General features: G+C 41.8%; 2 protein-coding genes across 2 annotated transcripts; both read left to right on the forward strand.

Moving 5' to 3' along the window:
- The first annotated feature begins 1446 nt into the window (after positions 1 to 1446).
- LOC114448412 (proline-rich transmembrane protein 1-like) lies at positions 1447 to 18244 on the forward strand. Its single transcript, XM_028425329.1, has 4 exons — positions 1447 to 1523; positions 8426 to 8589; positions 9239 to 9499; positions 17660 to 18244. Exons 2-4 carry the CDS (start codon positions 8449 to 8451, stop codon positions 17807 to 17809), a joined length of 552 nt encoding a protein of 183 aa, XP_028281130.1. The 5' UTR covers positions 1447 to 1523; positions 8426 to 8448; the 3' UTR covers positions 17810 to 18244.
- Positions 1512 to 2047, forward strand: LOC114448353 (protein SPEC3-like). The gene is made up of 2 exons (XM_028425264.1): positions 1512 to 1687; positions 1832 to 2047. The coding sequence occupies exons 1-2, from the start codon at positions 1547 to 1549 to the stop codon at positions 2045 to 2047; spliced, it is 357 nt and encodes a 118-aa protein (XP_028281065.1). The 5' UTR covers positions 1512 to 1546.
- Positions 18245 to 19908: the final 1664 nt, after the last annotated feature.

Genomic DNA, 19908 nt, shown 5'->3' on the forward strand with positions numbered 1-19908 from the left:
CCTCCCTTTGTTTTTCAGTCACTTCATTTGAACTGCTTGTGTGTGCTGACCAACACAAGCAGACAAATCAGCACAGATTCATGGTGAACTAAGTTACCTGTTGTGCAGCTTTTTGAAAGCTTTGAGTAATCTGTTTAATCTGATCTGTTTTGTGAAGTCTGTCTCTAAAATCTGACAGTCCAGCTGATGGTCTCATTGGGAATACAGTGAAACAGAAATGTGGTTTTTGTGGTTAAAATCATGGTGGGACAGAGGTTAAAGAGTAACAGATGTAAACATATTTTGTTCTAATAATCTGTTAGTGTAGTGCCACCATGAGGTTGACAAAACTGTTTCATTTTCAGTTTGTTCTGTATTTGTCATCATGGCTTAAAAGTAATAGTTGCCGAGTTAACCCTTTACTTCTGTAGGTAAAATAGGTGTTGAAATCCACCAAAATGCAGGAAATGGCTTCTACTTCATTAAAGATTTTCTGAGGGGGGACCCCCAGACCCCCCTCCCCCAGCGGTGCCCCCTCCCAATATTTTTACAGCCTCTAAATTCAACTTCACACATTATCTTCATACGTCCTAAATGTACAGCTTGAATTATGGCTTTGTGGATATAGGCTGTACCTCCACCCCTCCTTTATCCCCTCTATGAATATGGGTTGGTTCGATTCAACCAGTTACATTGTACGGGGTGTTTCTGTATGGTGTTTAAAATTCATGCTCCATGTGCCTCTTTTTCACTTTGAGCACCAGCCCATCCAAAGGTCTCTGCACGTCCCTGTTCCGACATATATGATCTTTATAATGCGGATCAATACTGTTGCAATCAAGTGCAGAGAATCTGAGCAGATCTTATTGAAACACGTGCTGACGGACTACGAGTGTACTTTTCCTCATTTTCACTCCGCCGCCCGTCTCAGCCTCTTTGCTTAGAAGACGCTTTAGTGCTGCGTTTAAAAGAATAACGTCAGCTGCAGATGCATCAGAGGAGCGGATCTCTTTAGTTAGCTGCTCAAATGGAGCAAGAAAAGACATCGCAGACATGCTGGAGCATCATCACAATGACATCCTGTTTCGGTGGAGTTGTTTCGGTGAAAAAAGTGTTTCGGTGGCCTAAAATTCAGTGCATCCCTACCCTACATGTTTTTGTTCTCTTGAACAACTCAGTCTCTATAGAGATTGAAGCAGATATTATAAAGATATTGTAGTTCTACAGAATCCCTGCCAGGCCAAATAGTTTTCCACTTCTTTCCTTCTACCATTTGGTATAAGCCTTTTTTTGCCCCCTCACAAAGTTGTGGTAACCTGCCTCTCACCTCCATTTGATTGCCAGTAAAGTACAGCCCCGAGCAGGGCCGAACCATTTTAAGTAAATAAGGGGAGGAAACAACAATATAACTCCTCCTCCCCTTCACGGACCCCCAGAAAAACTTCACTTGAAGAATTCACCGTGTAGCAGCAGCAGGGGTGAAATAATCAAAGCAGGTACTAACAGCAGAATTACAACTCCACAGGATTAACCCACCGTGAAAAATCAAGGGACATTTGAAGATAGCATGGATCCTGAAAATTCAACGAACGGTCCTCCAATGGGATGGACTGATGGGAAGTCTCCCATGGACCAGCCGGCCCCTCCGCCCTACAGACCGTACCAGGGATACAGTCAGCCCGTTCCAGGATACCAACCACCGCTGCAGGTGACCAGTTTTATCTTATTTAACCTTAATTCAGGCAAAATGACCCATTAGAGGAACCTTACTCTGAGCGCATGGTGACACTTTTGCCACACTTGTTTTCATGGATTTGAAAAATGAGTTGTGATTCCTGTGTGTGGTCTGCAGGACTTTGGACCACCACCAGAGTATGAAGATGCAGGTTATGGACATCAGCTTTACCCACCGCAGCTGAACACGGTCACTCTGCAGCCCACAGTGTTCATCCCTCAGCCTATGGCCAACCCAGTCAAGGACTACGTGTGCTTTTCCATCTTCACCATGATGTGCTGCTGCCTGCCTCTTGGAATTGCCGCCCTCGTCTACTCCATCTTAGTGAGTTGAACTGTTTAAATATCTTTATATATTATTTCTTCTAAGAATAAAAACCATTGACAAAACAAAAACAGAATTTATACAACAATAGATCGCCTTTAGTGGTTTGAGTTAGTGGTTGCAATAGCGAAACAAATGGTCATTACATGTTCTCTTTCATTTATTTCTTCTATGTTTGTTCTCCAGGGTTTACTGGAACTACACTGCTCAAAAAAATAATGGGAACACTTAAACAACACACTGTAACTCCATGTCAATCACGCTTCTGTGAAATCAGCCTGTCCAGTTAGGAGAAAACACTGATTGTGAATCAATTTCAACTGCTGTTGTGCAAATGGAACAGACAACAGGTGGAAATGAGAGTCTGGCTGCCAGAGTAGGCTGTAGTCTAGTAATGGAAGCATTCCGGGTAGCGTTTGCATTTCTGTTGGTGTAAGCACTTTTTATGTGTTTGCGTTTGTACATACAGTTCCTCTTACCATATAGAGGAGACATAGCAGAGACATGGTAGAACTCCAGGTTCAGCAACTTAAGAACAACTTCTGACTCAAAGGGCCAGACGTTGATGAGGCTTCTGATTGGCTTGCACGGCTTTCTCCTTCTACCTACACTGCCATTCACAGGCTCGGCGTAGTCATGATGGCTCTTGGGAGCGTATTTATGCGGGTTAATGTAAACGGAAACTTTTTTGAAAACGATGATGTGTGCACGATGTTATTTTGGAAAACGGAGGGAAGGAAATATTCATTTTTCAAAACACCCGGCTATGTGTAAACAGGGTCTAAATACAGAAGGGAAGGGAGGACAATCAGACACAGGTGGAACACATTAGGACGGGGCAGGCTGTGTTGCTCCGCCACTGGCTTCATTACAGTCCATACAGGTGCTCCTACTGCACAGCCGGAGGGACACAGCCCTACATCTTTTTGTTCTCTTGAAGATTGAACTCAGACTCTCTCTGGTCTGAACTTGACCTCTGCTTCAATAGAGATTGAAGCAGAGGTTTCTATCAAAGCATCAAATAAATAAGCACAGCTGGTGAGATTAATGAACTTCATATGAACATACAGTCCCTGATCTGTTCAACCAGTGTGAAATATCCAAGAGTACAGTGCAGGTAAAGCACATTTACAGAGAGGAGGGATTTAAAATGTCTTTTGTTCATCCTTAGGCCAGACAAGCCAATCATGTCGGCAATCGGATGTTGGCTAAGCAGAGAAGCAGTGCAGCCAGGACACTAAACCATCTGGGTCTGGGAATCGGTATTGGTGCCTTCATGGTCATAGGTGTACTTACCGGTATATTATTTCTTTTTATTTCCCGGTAAATGCTTAAATGTATGTGTCTCCATGTACGCCACAAACTATGTTACCATTTGCCGCATTGTGTAAAGAAAATTTGCTCTGCATATAAAGCAGTAGATGCACAGAGACACTTTTCAGCATGTTAGAGTACTTTTGAGTGGAGTTTTATTTTGTAAAAAAAAGTCATTAAAAGAAAAGAACATGTGTGCTGCCCACTTTATGTTGGTGGTTCTTATCAGAGAGCCTACTTCATTACACTGTGTTAGGGAAATAATCATATCTGAATGTGATGTTACAAAACAATGTTACAGTGATTAGCCAGCTCAGCAAAGTGTTGTCAGCTAGCTTCAAGACATGGATGTTTTGTTCAGTCCAAATTAGCAGGCAAGCTAAAATTAGCTAGCATCACCAGCTAACATAGAAATATACTTTACATACATAGTAACTATATGTAGTATTGACAAAGTGTTAATAAGAGCTTGGAGCTGGTTGTCTGTTTTCTATGGAGGCCTCCGATAAGAATCAAGATGTCGGAGGCAGTATCACTTCACTGGAAAGCAAAGAACAAAACCTGCCATTACGACATGTTGCAGGCTGTTACAGTACGTAAATGTTTTGTCTCCTGTTTCCCAGCTCCACCCTCAGTTCCTTAATTCTCTTACTTGCTCTCTTGCTTTCAAACCTGGCATTTACTATCATAGCCTCCATTGTTACTATATAGATTCCCCTCTGCACAAGCTGGCCTGTAATTTGATCTCTGACAAAGTGCTAAAGGCCTCTGGCGTTGGTAGTTTCCAGGGATGTACTTAGATCCTACAACAATTTAGAAGAAACATACCACCATTTCCCCCGCTTACTCATTTCTGCTGCTGTTTTTCTCTTCATTCTCTGCATAACCAAGTTTACCATAATCATCTCCCTGGGCTATCCATATTAAAAATATTCCTGAGAACCTTTTCACTGGTGGACCATTGGCTCTGGTCTGTCTTTTTCTTACAGGTTTCAAAGCCCATCTCAGGGCAAGTGCATCTGTTGTTCAGTGTTACACAATCCAGGGCATGTTATTCAAACATGGAGACTTGTTTTCACTAGGGTGAATAAACAGCTGTTTATGAAAAGCCCTCAGCGTCAAATGAGGACACTGATGTCAGCCTTCAACTTTCCATCAGTGGTAACTAGCTCTTCAAACCAAATACCTTTTGAGAGTTTTTTTTTGCTGAAACTCTATAGTGCTAGATCTGCTATAGATCTCTATATTGGCTTTCTGGAAGGTCTACACTCGCCTTGTCTAATTTAGGATCAGGATTATAAAAGAGGGTCAAGCCTGCCCTTTCCATTACAACATAAAAGCAAACCACAGGCTATTGTTTCACTGCAGAGCCTACACTTTATTGAATATATGAAAACCAGTACAAATGACAAAGCCAGAAGATATCAGTTATGTCACTCTTTGATAGATCAGCAACACTGAGCATGTCCTTCAATTTAAGTGTTAGAGTCATTTAAGGAGATGAAGAAAATGTTTTACAGTATGATTCGCTCCTTAAGCCACAGATGTTAAAGCATTTGGACCTGATAACAACAATCGGCCTAAATTACCTAAACATCTTTGTGCACTTCACTGACTCTTTATGTGATTTATCTTGAGCATTTAGAGAAAGCAACATAAATACAATACAGGTGAAAATGAGAGGTAATTATCAAGACAGCCCGTATAAAGGAGAAGTTCTGCAGGTGCTGACCACAGACTATTTCTCTGTTCTCATCCTTTCTGCTTGATGTTTTGATCACTTTTGCATTTTGTCAGTGCTCTCAGCCCTAGAGGTAGCATGAGGCGGTGTCTACAACCCACACAAGTTGCTCAGGTAGTGCAGCTCATGCAGGATGGCACATTAATGAGAGCTGTGGCAAGAAGGTTTGCTGTGTCTGTCAGCACAGTGTCCAGAGCATGGAGGAGATTACAGGAGACAGGCCAGTACACCAGGAGACGTGGAGGGAGCTGTAGGAGGGCAACAACCAAGCAGCAGGCCCGCTACCTCCTCCTTTGTGCAAGAGGTGCTGGAGGAGCACCGCCAGAGCTCTGCAACATGGCCTCCAGCAGGACACTAATACGCATGTTTCTGCTCAAACTGTCAGAGACAGACTCCATGAGGGTGGTATGAAGGCCCGATGTCCACAAGTGGGACTTGTGCTTACAGCCCAACACACAGGGTGATGTGCATTTGCCAGAGAACACCAAGATTGGCAGATTCACCATTGGTGCCCTGCACTGATGAGAGCAGGTTCACACTGAGCACATGTGACAGACATGACAGAGTCTGGAGACGCTGTGGAGAACATTCTGCTGCCTGCAACATCCTCCAGCATGACCGGTTTGGTGGTGGGTCAGTAATGGCAGGGCCGGCCCAAGGCATATGCGAAATATGTGGTCGCTTAGGGCCCCCAAGAGCACCAAAAGTCCATGATAAAATATAATGTTTTGTATTTAAAAAAATTGATTAATACAAACGGGATGATATTACACATTCAGTAGCTTGTATTACACACAGTGCAGCCTATAGGATGATGAAGCATGAGCTGGTTGTATATAATTTTGCTTAGGGCCCCATAAAGGCTTGGGCCGGCCCTGAGTAATGGTGTGGGGAAGCATTTCTTTGGGGGGCCGCACAGCCCTCCATGTGCTAGCCAGAGGTACCCTGACTGCCATTAGGTACCGGGATAAGATCCTCAGACCCATTGTGAGATCATATGAAGGTGCAGTGGGCCCCGGGTTCCTTCTGATGCATGACAATACTAGGCCTCATCTGGCCGAAGTATGTCAGCAGTACCTGCATGATGCAGGCATTGATGCTATGGACTGGCCTGCCCCAGACCTGAATCCAATCCAGCACATCTGGGACATCATGTCTCGTCCCATCCACCAACGCCACATTGCACCACAGACTGTCCAGGAGCTGACTGTTGCTTTAATCTAGGTCTGGGAGGAGATCCCTCAGAGCATCCCCCGCCTCATTAGGAACATGCCCAGGCGTTGTAGGCAGTGGCGTAGGAAGCATTAAAAATGTGTGGGGGGGGGGGGCCTTCTGTGGGTGGGTGGTGAAAAAAAGTACATCAGTATATTATGAAATATAATATAATAATATGAAGTAGTTGCGATTTCCTGTGGATTTTAACAGGTTGTTAAACTATTTTACCTACAGAAGTAAACACTTCATGACTATGTTGATGAAGATTCTCAGTCATCCAGGTCATCATACGTAGAGAAGATTGAAGCAAGGCATCTGGACTTCTTCATCTGGAGTTTTCTAGAAGACGTTTCGCTGCTTGGATGAGCTTCTAGAAAACTCTACAAGTCCAGACGCCTTGCTTCAATCTTCTCTACTTAATGACTATTTCAGAGACAGATTCAACAAAAACTCGGTGACAAACAGAAACTAATTCCAAGTGAAACAACAGTTTTGTCAAACATACTGGTGCTAACAGCCTCCATATCTGAGGCCTTCTCTCATTTACAGAGACAAAAAACTGGCAAATCCCATAGAAAAATGAACCAAACTGCTTAATGCAGATAATACTGAAACACTAAAAATACTAACTTACAAAAAGATGCATGTCTTTATCTTTATTTGCTTATAAAACTGCTCAATTTACAACAAACCTTGTGGATGTGTTTATAATGATGCCCTGCCTCATCTGCTACATCAGTGTTTCCCTGTTCATATAATGCACCACTGTGTCCTGACGGTCCATCACATGTATTTTATTCTTGCTGATAAGAATAGGAGCAGGTGGCTGTGTGCACTGGCTAGGCGAGGCTGAAGCTAGCAGGCTAACAGGCTAATAATGCTGAAAACAACTCTAACTCTCCGTGTCTTTGTTAGGAATCTCCTCATGTCCATTGTGTGTGGGGAGGGAGCAGAAAAGGCAACAACATGTCATCAGACAAATAATACCGTCTACTGTAACTGAACAGCAGACAGCAGCTTCCTCCCAACTTTTCTAAGTTGATTTAACATCAACCTAACGTCACCTGGGGCCATGTGACAAAGCAGTAAGGCTTCAGCGTGAGCTGAACTTTGTGAGATGACGTTTCCTCCTCCAGCTTCGACCAGCACTGACGGTTCTCTTTACGGTGTTTTACGCTCGCTCGAAGAAAGCCACTGGCTTTGTTAGGTCCGTTACTATAGTAACGGTATTGCAGCGCTGTGGTAACCAGAAAACATGGAGTGGATTTCAGCGGTGAGGTTATTCTCTTATGAACCAAGTGGAACGGAGTTTTTCACGAGCAATCGAAACAGCGTTAGGTGGAGTTTCCTACTCACTAAATGTGGGGGGGCCCACACACACTACTGAGCCTCATTCTGACTTGTCTTGAGGAATTTCCACTCAAGTTGGATCAGCCTGTAATGTGATTTTCCACTTTCATTTTGAGTATGGTTCCAAACCCAGACCTCCATGGGTTAATAGGTTTGATTTACATTGAACATTTTAGTTATTTTTAGCTCATAGCACCACCAGCTAAATAATAAATAACATCCATTCCATTTAAAAAATTGTCCACATAACCTCATAAACGCTGAGCTGATCTTAAACATTACATCAGTTGTAGTTGTGTACCATGTCCACCAGATGTCAGTAAAGAACCGAATATGTGTCTGTATGGACTAAACACTGAAGACGTATATTTTAGAGATTAATATGGGGAAATAATATAATGTTGAGTTCCTGTAGAATATTTTATTATAAAGATATTGTAGTTCTACAGAATCCCTGCCAGGCCAAATACTTTTTTTCACTTCTTTCCTTCTACCGTTTGGTATAAGCCTTTTTTGCCCCCTCACTAACTTGTGATAACCTTCTCCTCCACCACCCCTCACCTCCGTTTGACTGCCAGTAAAGTACAGCCCCGAGCAGGGCCGAACCATTTCACGTAAATAAGGGGAGGAAACAACAATATAGCTCCTCCTCCCCTTCACGGACCCCCAGAAAAATTTCACTTGAAGAATTCGCCGTGCAGCAGCAGCAGCAGGGGTGAAATAATCAAAGCAGGTACTAACAGCAGAATTACAACTCCACAGGATAAATAAAGGGACATTTGAAGACAGCATGGATCCTGAAAAGTCAACGAACGGTCCTCCAATGGGATGGACTGATGGGAAGTCTCCCATGGACCAACCGGCCCCTCCGCCCTACAACCCGTACCAGGGATACAGTCAGCCCGTTCCAGGATACCAACCACCGCCGCAGGTGACCAGTTTTATCTTATTTAACCTTAATTCAGGCAAAATGTCCCATTAGGACATAAGGAACCTTAGTCTGAGCGCATGGTGATACTTTTACGCGTGCACGCGCGCGCGCGCGCGCACACAAAACATCTGAATATGATAAAAACCAACAATTTTCAAGCATAGTATGACCAGATTACATATGTTTAATTTCCCACCCGCACACACACACACACACACACACACACACTTTCAATTTAATATGTTAGTTAGTGGTATCAAATAAAAAAACACTTGTGCTCATATCTGATTGTTGTACTATTTTGTTTCCTGTTGGATAACGTTAGCTACTGAAGTGGTTGTTTTAGATGAGCAGAAGTGAACACTAAGATAGATAGAGATTATTGAGTGGGGAAAAACTTGAACTTGGTGGCAAAAAAGTGCTGCAGATAACTGTTTCAGATTGTATGTTTGTATACAAGTCAGTTTTTAAGTGTGTAATCACCATGGAAACCTAAAGCAAGGATCATCAAAAGACTTCCTTTTCCATACTTTCGGTTTCTGTTCTCCCACCCAGTTTTCCAGAAAACAAAACTAATCCAACAGGTGTGCATCCACTAAGTTTCACTTTGTCACACCCGTTTCATCAAAAATCTGTGTGTGGTCTGCAGGACTTTGGACAACCCCCACAGTATGGAACTGCAGGTTATGGACAGCAGCCTTACCCCATGGGTCAGCCTTACCCCACGGGTCAGCCTTACCTCGCGGGTCAGATGTACCCACCGCAGCCGAACACGGTCACTGTGCAGCCCACGGTGTTCGTCGCTCAGCCTCTGGCCAACCCGGTCAAGGACTACTTGGGCTTTTCCATCTTCACCATGATGTGCTGCTGCCTGCCTCTTGGAATTGCCGCCCTCATCTACTCCATCTCAGTGAGTTGAACTTTAAATACGTTTAAATATATATACCAGATAGAGTAAAACAAATGCATGTACATTTTCACACATTTTCTTCTAAGAATAAAAACCATTGACAAAACAAAAACAGAATGTATACAACAATAGATCACCTTTACGATGAGTTAGTGGTTGCAATAGCGGTCTCTGTGGCCACAAATGGTCATTACATGTTCTCTTTTAGTTGTTTCTTCTATGTTTGAACTCCAGGGTTTACTGGAGCTACAAACAGCTTATCCATTAAACACAAGATGAGGATCATCTCAATACAAACATTATTTTACTGTTCAGAACAACAGGCATTGATATTAACATGTGTGACATTGTGGTTTGTGTCACTTTCTGGTACTATCTCAGCACTGCATCTGCAGCCACCTTAAATCCATGTAACATGTTTTTCATAATTATGTGTTTCTTCACTTCCACTTAGCTTTGCATATTTAGCAGCAGTGGTTTCTGCCATTTTCTGCTTCTTTCTTTTAGTCAGTGAGTCAGATGTTTATGTAAACCAGAGGCTTGAAAACACTCATTAGTTGTAACAGCCCAGCCTCACTAGGCAGTGTGAACCAACCCGGTGGCTCCACTTTTAGCTGCCCCCCTCCCCCCTCCCCGGTTGGTCCCAGGCAGCTGGGAGGCCAGGCTGGCTGTGTGATAGGTTAAAGGTAGCATAGCAGTAAAGAAAACCTTCTAACTAAAGTGCTTTAAGGTGCAGCTTTCCTGCAGAACATACAAAGTTATACACAGTGCAGGAAAAGCACTTTACTTTAATTTAAAGTATTTAGCTTTGATCTGCTTTTTCCATAACTCAGACGTTGATATTTTTCACTATAATTTCATAATTAACTGAAAAAAAAATCGCATTTTACAGCATGTTGACAGCATCTGTGAATAGCCCGTCCTCTTTGTGGACAAACAGAAACCAAAGATAATAATGCACAGGAGGAAGCAGGATTGTTCTTTACTTTTTTCCTGCAGAAAAGATATCTGGCTGAATCACTTTTTTTCAAGGCCAAGAGATGTTAGTAAAACAGATGGAAGAGGAACTTAGAAAAGCACATGGTAAAGAGCCTGACAGTGCCGCTGTACAGATGAACAGGAAAAGCTTACTGTGGCTAATGAGGGGAGTGATGTAGAAAAGGGGGAGGATGACTGCACCGGCAGCTAGTTGGTATGCAGGCAGACACCCCACCCCCCACCCATGTGTCAGCTACTGCTACAAATAGAAAAAATAAGTCCATTATTTCTTCATAGCTTCATAGCTGTAAACACAAAGATTCACAATCTATGAACTTCTCCATGAAGGAACAGGTCGTTCATTTTGAACCGTTGTGAAGCAAGAAGAGTTGAATTCGTGTGTGCGTGAGAGAGAGTGCGAAGTTTGGAGAAGTCAATGAAAGTTACTGGAATGGATGAAAACCTGTAGGGAAATGAACATAGAGAAGTAAAAGAAAGAGAGGAAGGGTTGGAGAAAACGTTGGGTGGTCTAGAACCTCACATTAACTTAGAGGTTGACAGCTGGCTCTTTGTTTCCTTGTTGGCTTGATATCAGTTTAAAAAATAGGTTCAAAGCAGGTCATGTGTTTTTGTTGTGTGAAAATAACATGTGGCCTTCTATAGCCGCAGATGTAAAGCTGTGTTTAGACTTAGACTTAGTTCCACAGTCAGACTACAAGTATCTGTATCTTTTAAGTGTACATCAGAGTTCACATGTCATCTGACAGACTCTGGTTAATGTGTCCAGTGTCCGTGACAGAACCCAGCTGCTCGTAATTTTCTTGACGGTCTTCACGTGACTGCCAGTCAGCAGAATACTTTTAACCTCTTCGCTTCTAAGGCATTTTCAGGATATTAAAAGGATTCGCACACATCCCCAAAAACACTGTTTGAAGTAAGCTGTTCTGTGTTAATAACAAACAAAATACTCAAACGTACCTTTTGTAAAAAAATTCTGGGAATTACTGTGAAACAGGCTTTTACTGTGACTGAGGCTGTACATCAGCACTACAAGCACAGGCCAGTGATATGATTACTGTGAATGAAATGATGGCCATTGTCTATAAATGGCTTTGCATATCCAAAAGGCTGCAATGAGAAACAGTTTAAAACACAAAAGTCCAGTACAAACTGTTCTGAGTTTATATTAACCAGCTGCTTGATGTAATAAAGCCAAAGGAGTTAATGTTGATCAGTCCGGCTTCAGGGAGGAGTTTGGCATTTTTGTGTTCCATTTTTTTCCTGTCATTGTTGATACTAGAGAAAAAAAGGTCAAAATTGTGACGTAAGATCAACTGGTAAACAGAAACAGGACTTTGGTTATTTAACAAACTGTGTATATACCTCCAGCAACGGGAGACGTCAGATTATTTTTAGCAGGATGTGTTTAAAGAAATATAAAGTGTATAGGACTGGCCTATGATGGTATGAAAGAGGCTTACCAACCCTGAGAGAAACAAGGATATTTTGCACTAAAATTATTCAAAGAAAATGGATCCATAGTAATTTTAAAAAGTCTTTTCGGTACTGACTGCACATTAAAACAGAGAGGAATTTGTCAGGAGTTTGAGAAGAGGACACAAGTGCAGGCAGAGGGGTGATGTTCCCAGAATGATTTATACAGAGGTGATGAAGGAGAACAGAAAAACACTCAAACTAGGAGCTCTTAAACACTAAGATACCTGGAAACTCAAGGGATCATACTCGAGACACACGCCAGGTAACGAACAAGACTCACATGATAACAAGGCGATCTGACAGGGAGTGCAGGAAAACACAAGGGCATGGAGACAATGGGACACAGGTGAGACACATTAGGGCGGGGCAAGCAATCAACTAGGAGGAATTAAAACTCACACAGATACACAACAGGACAAAGCCTATCAAAATAAAACAGGAAGCAGAAAAAATACAGCGACGAAATAACCAGGAACAATCAACACAAACCATGAAACCCTAAGAACACTAAAATAACCCCAAACAAGGACTAAGTGACAACAAAATGGCCAGAAACACAGAATTATAACAAGGAACACAATGACAAAAGAACTCAGGATCATGACAGAATTTAAATTAACATTAGATGTTGGGGTTTAGAATGACAGACTGACACACTCGGAAATACTTCAAAATACATGATTAATTTTTAGCTGCACTTGTGTGTTCTAGAGTCACATCCTCTGAGGTAAGTTGACCTAATGTAGCCTCAAAAAACATGTTGAAATCAGAGAATTTCATACTTCCTTAATCATTGCTGTAAAACGAGTTCTTCGTGCCACCAGAAGGATAGTCATGTCAAGATAGCATTCATTAACTTACAGCAGCCATTCTTCATCCTGTCTGACTACATAGTAGTCAGACAGGATTGACTCAATGAGTTTTTGTCACTTTAGCATCGGCACTCCTTTTTATCAGCAGTAAACATAACTCAGTTGTACAGTTGACTGCAACAGATAAAAAGTTGTAAGAATTTAGTATATTGACCTAGTTTATTTATATACTGTTTATTTACACAGTTAAATCCAGTAAAAGTGAATCACAGACTGACTGGATAACATGTCTAAAGACGCAGTAAATCGTCTAATCCTCTCACAGCACAGCCGCTTTAAATTTACAGTGAATTTACAGTGCTGGCCCAAGGTTATCGCTGGCTGGTGTGAAGGGGAAGGACAATCAGTCACATTCTTTCACTGCTTTGTTTATGGAAACACGAACGGCATATTCTGTGCTGATCAGCCATCGCTCCATTTTTATGCCGAAATATGTCGTTCACCGAACTGCTCTAGCATGACATGTTATTGGAAGAATTCATTTTGAGTAAACACGGCACGAGATACAGCAAGTAATGTTTTCCTGAAAGTGAAACATGGACTATCACTGACTGTTGCTGTTTTATTATGTCATAACATATCTACCAAACTGAAGAGTAATCCACTCTCTTTTCTGAATAAACCCCCTCGACCACATAAGGAGGCCATGCCACAGGGCATGCCACACAGCTGAACATCTCTTGAGACCAGCAGCATAGTGTTCTGAATCTTGTAGAGAAAAGCCCGAAAGCAAATTTCCTGCCTAATCATTTTAATATAATTAAATTTAATCTCGATGAATCAAAATGGATTTTTGTGGTCACATGATCATGAGCATCTACTCAGTATGATCTGAAAACTGAAAAGGAAATCATGGCATGGTTGTGTTGTAAAGGTCAGTGGGAGTGGATTACAGAGTGGCTGTTGCATAATGTAAAAACAAGATAAACTGGTGGGAGGTGAAAACAGAGTTTGCCAGAGAACCATGCAGAAAAAAGACAGCAAGAAGCAGAGTTTTGTGATTGGGAGTAAAGGAGACAAAGAGAAAGCTGGAAGTGGAAGTGGACTTGTTTTTGTTGGGGTTTGGACTGTCAAGTGTCAAACTGTGCGCTCTGCTTTAGTTACATTATAACAAAGGCTACACAGGAGAGAAGGCCGGCTGACTGGAATAAACAGATGAGGGAGAGATGTTGGTGGCTGCTGGACTCTGTCTCACTTCACATTCTCTTTATTTATTCTTCAGCTCTAACTCTGGCTTCATTTTTTAAGGTTTGATGTAGAGAAAATTTGAGCAACTTTGTGCAGAACCCAGGATGAGACTTGACATTTGTAACACAGCAACCACTGGAGCTTCCAGACAATCAGGGCTTTTGTTAGGATCAAACTCGTGTGCTCGAGTTCTTCAACTCCCAGCCACTCCTATAGCTTCTGCGACAGCGTCATCAAACGGCCCTTTGTTTCCAAAAACATCGGGCTTTCCTCACAGCTTGGTCTGCAATAACAGTGTATAAACATCCTGATAGTAACTGAGTCCTTCTTTTTCTTCTGCAGGGAGCTGTACTTGTATTTTAGCAGACACCATGTTTTCAACATGAGGTCATTTTCTTTTCTCAACAGGTCACATGTTTAATCTATCTTGGCACGATGATTACTGTAATTCCACAGCCTGGACGAGAGCTAATGTTTGAAATATATACCTAAATGGATGATAACATACAGGGATGCATTGCTCTGCTAGAGAACTGCACGTCACTGCAGGATTGTTATGAGAGACTCTGGAGACAGCTACATGTTAAACCAACGGGCAGCACAACATGAAGGCAGTCAAAAAGGCTGCAAGCTCACAGAGTACTTTGCTGTACTGGGTAATGTTCCTAATGTAATTGATCTGAATAAAATATTTAAGCACCAAAACACCAACATGGAACATAAAAGCTACAATACAACAATATATAACATCATAGCTCTCTAATTGTCAGGGTGGCAAGGTTTAATTGGACTCAGGAAAATACAAAGTTTATTACAAACATTCGAGTCGAGAGCTCAGGCAGGTATATAAACCAGGAAGACAGTCACACAGGCTACGGTACCAAAAGGGAAAGACAAAAGTCATACACAGACCCAGACCCCGTTTACACTTGGGTATTTTGTGCGACCTTTTTGTGTAGTACGGCTGCCAGAGTAGGCTGTAGTCTAGTAATGGAAGCATTCGCGGGTAGCGTTTGCATTTCTGTTGGTGTAAGCACTTTTTTTGCATTTGCAGATACAGCTTCTCTTACTATGTAGAGGAGCTGAGACTCCAGGTCTCCAGGTTCAGCGACTTTGGAACAACTTCTGACACAAAGAGCCAGACTGCGTCAACGAGGCTCCTGATTGGCTTGCACGGCTTTCTCCTTCAACCTACACTGCCACCCACATGCCTGGGGTGGGAGCGTATTTATGCGGGTTAATGTAAACGGAAACTTTTTTGAAAACGACCATGTGTGCACGATGTTATTTTGGAAAACGGAGGGAAGGAAATATTTGTTTTTCAAAATACCCAGCTATGTGTAAACGGGGTCTAAATACAGGAGGGAAGGGAGGACAATCAGACACAGGTGGAACACATTAGGGCGGGGCAGGCAATCAGCTACCTTTGTGAATATCATATCCCTAGTATGACTAATAACTTACATTATATTTTTTTGGTTTTTATTTTGCAAGATGGATATTGTAAAATCACGCATCTCACATTGAGGAGGATGGACAACCTGAAACAGATAGTAATAGTGCTCTCAAGGCTTGGTGTGTTCAGTGCACACAAGCAACAGGAGCTACATAAAGCTGGATCCATACTCCATGAGAACAGAGAACTCCCTTCCCCCTGCCGAAGTTATGCCCACAAAATGACGTCATTTTCTCTCTCGGACCACCCGTTGCACAGCGCTCTCGGACACATGGCCTGGGGAGAACTTTTTCTCTCAAGGCTGTGCGTCAACCATGCTGTGATTAGTCGGAATTTATTGTGGGCGTGATGAATGTGGTGAAGTGCAAGAGCTTCTTCAGATGCAGAACACACAGACAGAAGGAGAAAGTACAACGACGATGGACAGTTTAGATGAGCAGCTGGAAAACAGCTCCTGGAAGGAGAAACACGGCACACAGAGGAGAGAGTCTGTCCAAAAGGGTGCGATAAAAATGAATCCCAGTATTGATCACGGCATTACAGTGGCTGGACGCGCACATTAAACAGCGGGAGACAGGATGTATTATTGCAGTCAGTCATCCACATGTTCACAGAATTAAACTCACCCAGACCAGAGGTCTGCTACAGTCAGCTACACTGATCTTCTAGCTATTGTCATGCTATGCACCCTCTTCCCTGAGCATTATCAGCTCGTTAGGCCAGGTAACCACGATACAATTGCATTGTCAACGTTTTGTGTGTGACGAGAAATGTTATTTTCTTGTGAAATGAATGGAAGGAAAATGAAAGTGAGGTTGGTTGACTGAAGAGTCTGAAAGCTTATCTGGAGAGATAAGCCATAGCAGTTCTAGACACAAAATGTTTGAAGTAACTAACAAGTTAATACAACCACTTAATATTGTTTTTAAACTGTAACATGACGATGCGGCTTTTATTTTATTTTTCATTTTTTTTATTTAATTTTATTTTTTGCAATTTACTTAAGACACTGAAAATACAATGGTCCAAAAGAAACAAAAGAATGAAGGTGTATTTTGAGCTGAAAGCTCTGATGATGCCTGGTACTTTCACTGATGGTGTGTGACTCCATTGTGGTTGTAATATTGGTGGTTGGCCACAACAGGTTTTGGCCGTTAAGCAGGCGTTTATTCATATAAAATGAATTTGTGTAATATGACTCCAGTCCTGCCTGCTCCTTTTGTCTTTAGTTCCTGCCCTGTCCCTACATAAATCCAACAACCCACAGGATTCCTGAGAAAATATCCTCCTCCATATCTTCACCAGTCAGACCTTCGCAGCGTTTTCCTCCTTTCTTTTGTTACATTTTCTGTCTACTGCAACTATCCAGGGCCATGAGGACAGAGCCACAGTTTTCAGAGCAGGACACGTGAGCCAGACAGCTGCTTGTAATCATGACCAGCTTTACCGTAACAGCAGACATGGCCCTCTCACGACATTAGAAAAAACACACACACACACAGTCCACCATATATGCACACAAACAGATGTAATAAGAATCTGTAATTGGATTAGATTAAGACTGTGGGCAGGTCTCACTTCTCCTCAGACTGTTCTGTCAAAATATAATGTCACAATCTTAACAGAATAACGTTTTGTTTTTGTCTCATTCAGCCTTTCTTTGCATGACCTTAAATAAAAACTGTGGGTTTATTCGAAAAACCTCCTCGAATGCTGCCAAACAATGGATGGATTTACCAGCTCAGTTTGTGTTGAAGTAAAATTAAAGGTGTTCAGGAGGCTGCTATAGCTCCTGAGCCATGTTTACCCAGTGATTACAGGCTCTTGCTTTTAGTTCCTGTTTAGGGTTGGCAAACATCACAGCTGTGTAAATCACACCCACAGTTCAGCAGGAAGGTCTCATCACGGTACACTGTGTTGCTCTGCCACTGGCTTTATTACAGTTCATACAGGTGCTCTCACTGCACAGCCGGAGGGACAAAGCCCTACATGTTTTTGTTCTCTTGATGATTGAACTCAGACTCTCAGAGCTGGTGAGATTAATGAACCTTCATATGAACATACAGTCCCTGATCTGTTCAACCAGTGTGAAACATCCAAGGGTACAGTGCAGGTAAAGCACTTACAGAGAGGAGGGATTTAAAATGTCTTTTGTTTTTTCATCCTTAGGCAAGAGAAGCCAATCATGTCGGCAATCGGATGTTGGCCGAGCAGAGCAGCAGGACAGCCAGGACGCTAAACCATGTGGGTCTGGGAATCGGTATTGGTGCCTTCATCCTCATGGTTGTATATGCAGCAGTTATGGCATCTATGTTTTAAAAAATATCTGTCTCCATGTACGCCACAAAGTGTATTTGTATAGAGAATTTGCTCTGCGTATAAGGCAGTAGATGGCCTTTTGTTGTAGCTGCACAGAGGCCACAACAACGTTCAAAGTCCAACCTTTTCTGCTTTTTGCTTTAAAATGTTACAGCACACAATCAGTTTCTGAACACTTTTCAGTATGTTAGAGTACATTTGAGTGGAGTTTATCAAAAAAGTCATGATTTGTCTAAATGAACAAAAAAGTAAAATTTGTTGTTCTTCTGAGCTCTGTATTGGCAGATATAATGCAGTATCACTGTGTGTTTATCCTGTATTAGGAGCTGTGGTGTGGATCACTGGCCTGTGTGTTGTGTTTAATGCATTCTTTTTTTCTGAAATCTTTTCACTGTATTTGAAATTGCTTTATAAATAAAGTCTATTAAAAGAAAAGAACATGTGTGCTGCCCAGTGGTGGAATGTAACTAAGTATTTGTAACTGTAACTATTGTACTTTTAGTATCAAGGATCTTTTTACTGACATGATCACACATGTGAGGTGAGAGGAAAAAAACTTCAAGATGTCGGAGGCAGTATCACTTCACTGGAAAGCAGAGAACAAAAGCTGTCATTACGACATGTTGCAGAATGTTACAGTAAATGTTTTGTCTCCTGTTCCCCAGCTCCACCCTCAGTTCCTTAATTCTCTTACTTGCTCTCTTGCTTTCAAACCTGGCATTTACTATCATAACCTCTATTGTTACTATATAGATTCCCCTCTGCACAAGCTGGCCTGTAATTTGATCTCTGACAAAGTGCTAAAGGCCTCTGGCGTTGGTAGTTTCCAGGGATACACTTAGATCCTACAACAATTTAGAAGAAAGGGACCACCATTTTTTGTCAGCCTTTAACTTTCCACCAGTGGTAACTAGCTCTTCAAGCTAAATACCCTTTGAGACCAAGAGAGTTGTAAGAATAAGCTTCTCACAGTGTGACAAATGTCCTCCTGAATAATGGCAATTATGGGCTTGTGTCTAGTTGCCAAATAATAAACTACATTTACATTTACAATTACATAATCCACGATGCAATGTAAAGTTTATAATGTATGTTGTTCCTATGTGCCATTTAGTGTTTTTGTCCTTCAACAGTCCTTTTATTTGTGAACACAGAGGGTGCCAACTACCTCCACCCCTGTTAGTGCTGACCGTTCCTTTTACATAAAAGTTCCTGAAATGTTTAATGATTGATGGATTTCTGAGGCTGAATCTTCCAGTAAGCAGGCTGCCATAGTGAAAGGCCTCACTGTTTCACAGCAAGACAGTCAGATTACAAGTGATCAGCCACACACCAGTAGTCTAACAACATTCTGCGTCCAGCAGTGATTATGGTCTTTTTGCTGCCCCCTAGTGTTACTTAACGGATCACTACAATAGAAGATTTAAGGAACCACTGGTCAGATTTATACATTTGAAATTTTAAAATAACATAAAAAAAGTATTCTAGTTTTCATCATGTCATGATTTACCATTTATTTGATTTACTTTGTTATGTTAGTTTATGCACTTTTTACTTATTTTATACCTGTTAATATTTTCTGGTCATGCATGGAGCACCTGGAATGTAAGCAATTTCCCCCAAATCAGAAAAAAGTATTTCTGATCTGCTGTAGATCTCTATATTGATTTTCAGGAAGGTCTACACTTGCCCTTTCCATTGCAACATAAAAGAATAACCAAAGGCTATTGTTTCACTGCAGAGCCTACACTTTATTGAATATATGAAAACCAGTACAAATGACAAAGCCAGGACAATAAATTAAGTCACTCTTTGATAGATCAACAACACTGAGCATGTCCTTCAATTTAAGTATCGAGACATTTATGGGGATGAAGAAAATGTTCAACAGCATGATTCGCTCCTTAAGCCACAGATGTTAAAAGCACTTGGAGCTGATAATCAGCCTAAATTACCTATACATCTTCGTGCACTTCACTGACTCTTTGTGTAATTTATCTTGCGCTTTTAGAGAAAGCAACATCAATACCAGAATATATATGAAGAAGCAACAGCTGATACACCACAGTGAGTCTGAGGAGGTTCAAGCTGCTTAAGAT

The sequence above is a fragment of the Parambassis ranga genome, chromosome 16 (genome assembly GCF_900634625.1).
Source record: "Parambassis ranga chromosome 16, fParRan2.1, whole genome shotgun sequence".
NCBI lineage: Eukaryota > Metazoa > Chordata > Actinopteri > Ambassidae > Parambassis > Parambassis ranga.

Excerpts from the sequence above, each read along its gene's own strand:
- LOC114448353 (XM_028425264.1), top strand. The coding sequence starts at position 1,547 with ATGGATCCTGAAAATTCAACGAACGGTCCTCCAATGGGATGGACTGAT. Across the intron at positions 1,688-1,831 it reads GATACCAACCACCGCTGCAG|GACTTTGGACCACCACCAGA; the intron begins GTGACCAGTTTT and ends TGTGGTCTGCAG.
- LOC114448412 (XM_028425329.1), top strand. The coding sequence starts at position 8,449 with ATGGATCCTGAAAAGTCAACGAACGGTCCTCCAATGGGATGGACTGAT. Across the intron at positions 8,590-9,238 it reads GATACCAACCACCGCCGCAG|GACTTTGGACAACCCCCACA; the intron begins GTGACCAGTTTT and ends TGTGGTCTGCAG. Across the intron at positions 9,500-17,659 it reads CCCTCATCTACTCCATCTCA|GCAAGAGAAGCCAATCATGT; the intron begins GTGAGTTGAACT and ends TTTCATCCTTAG.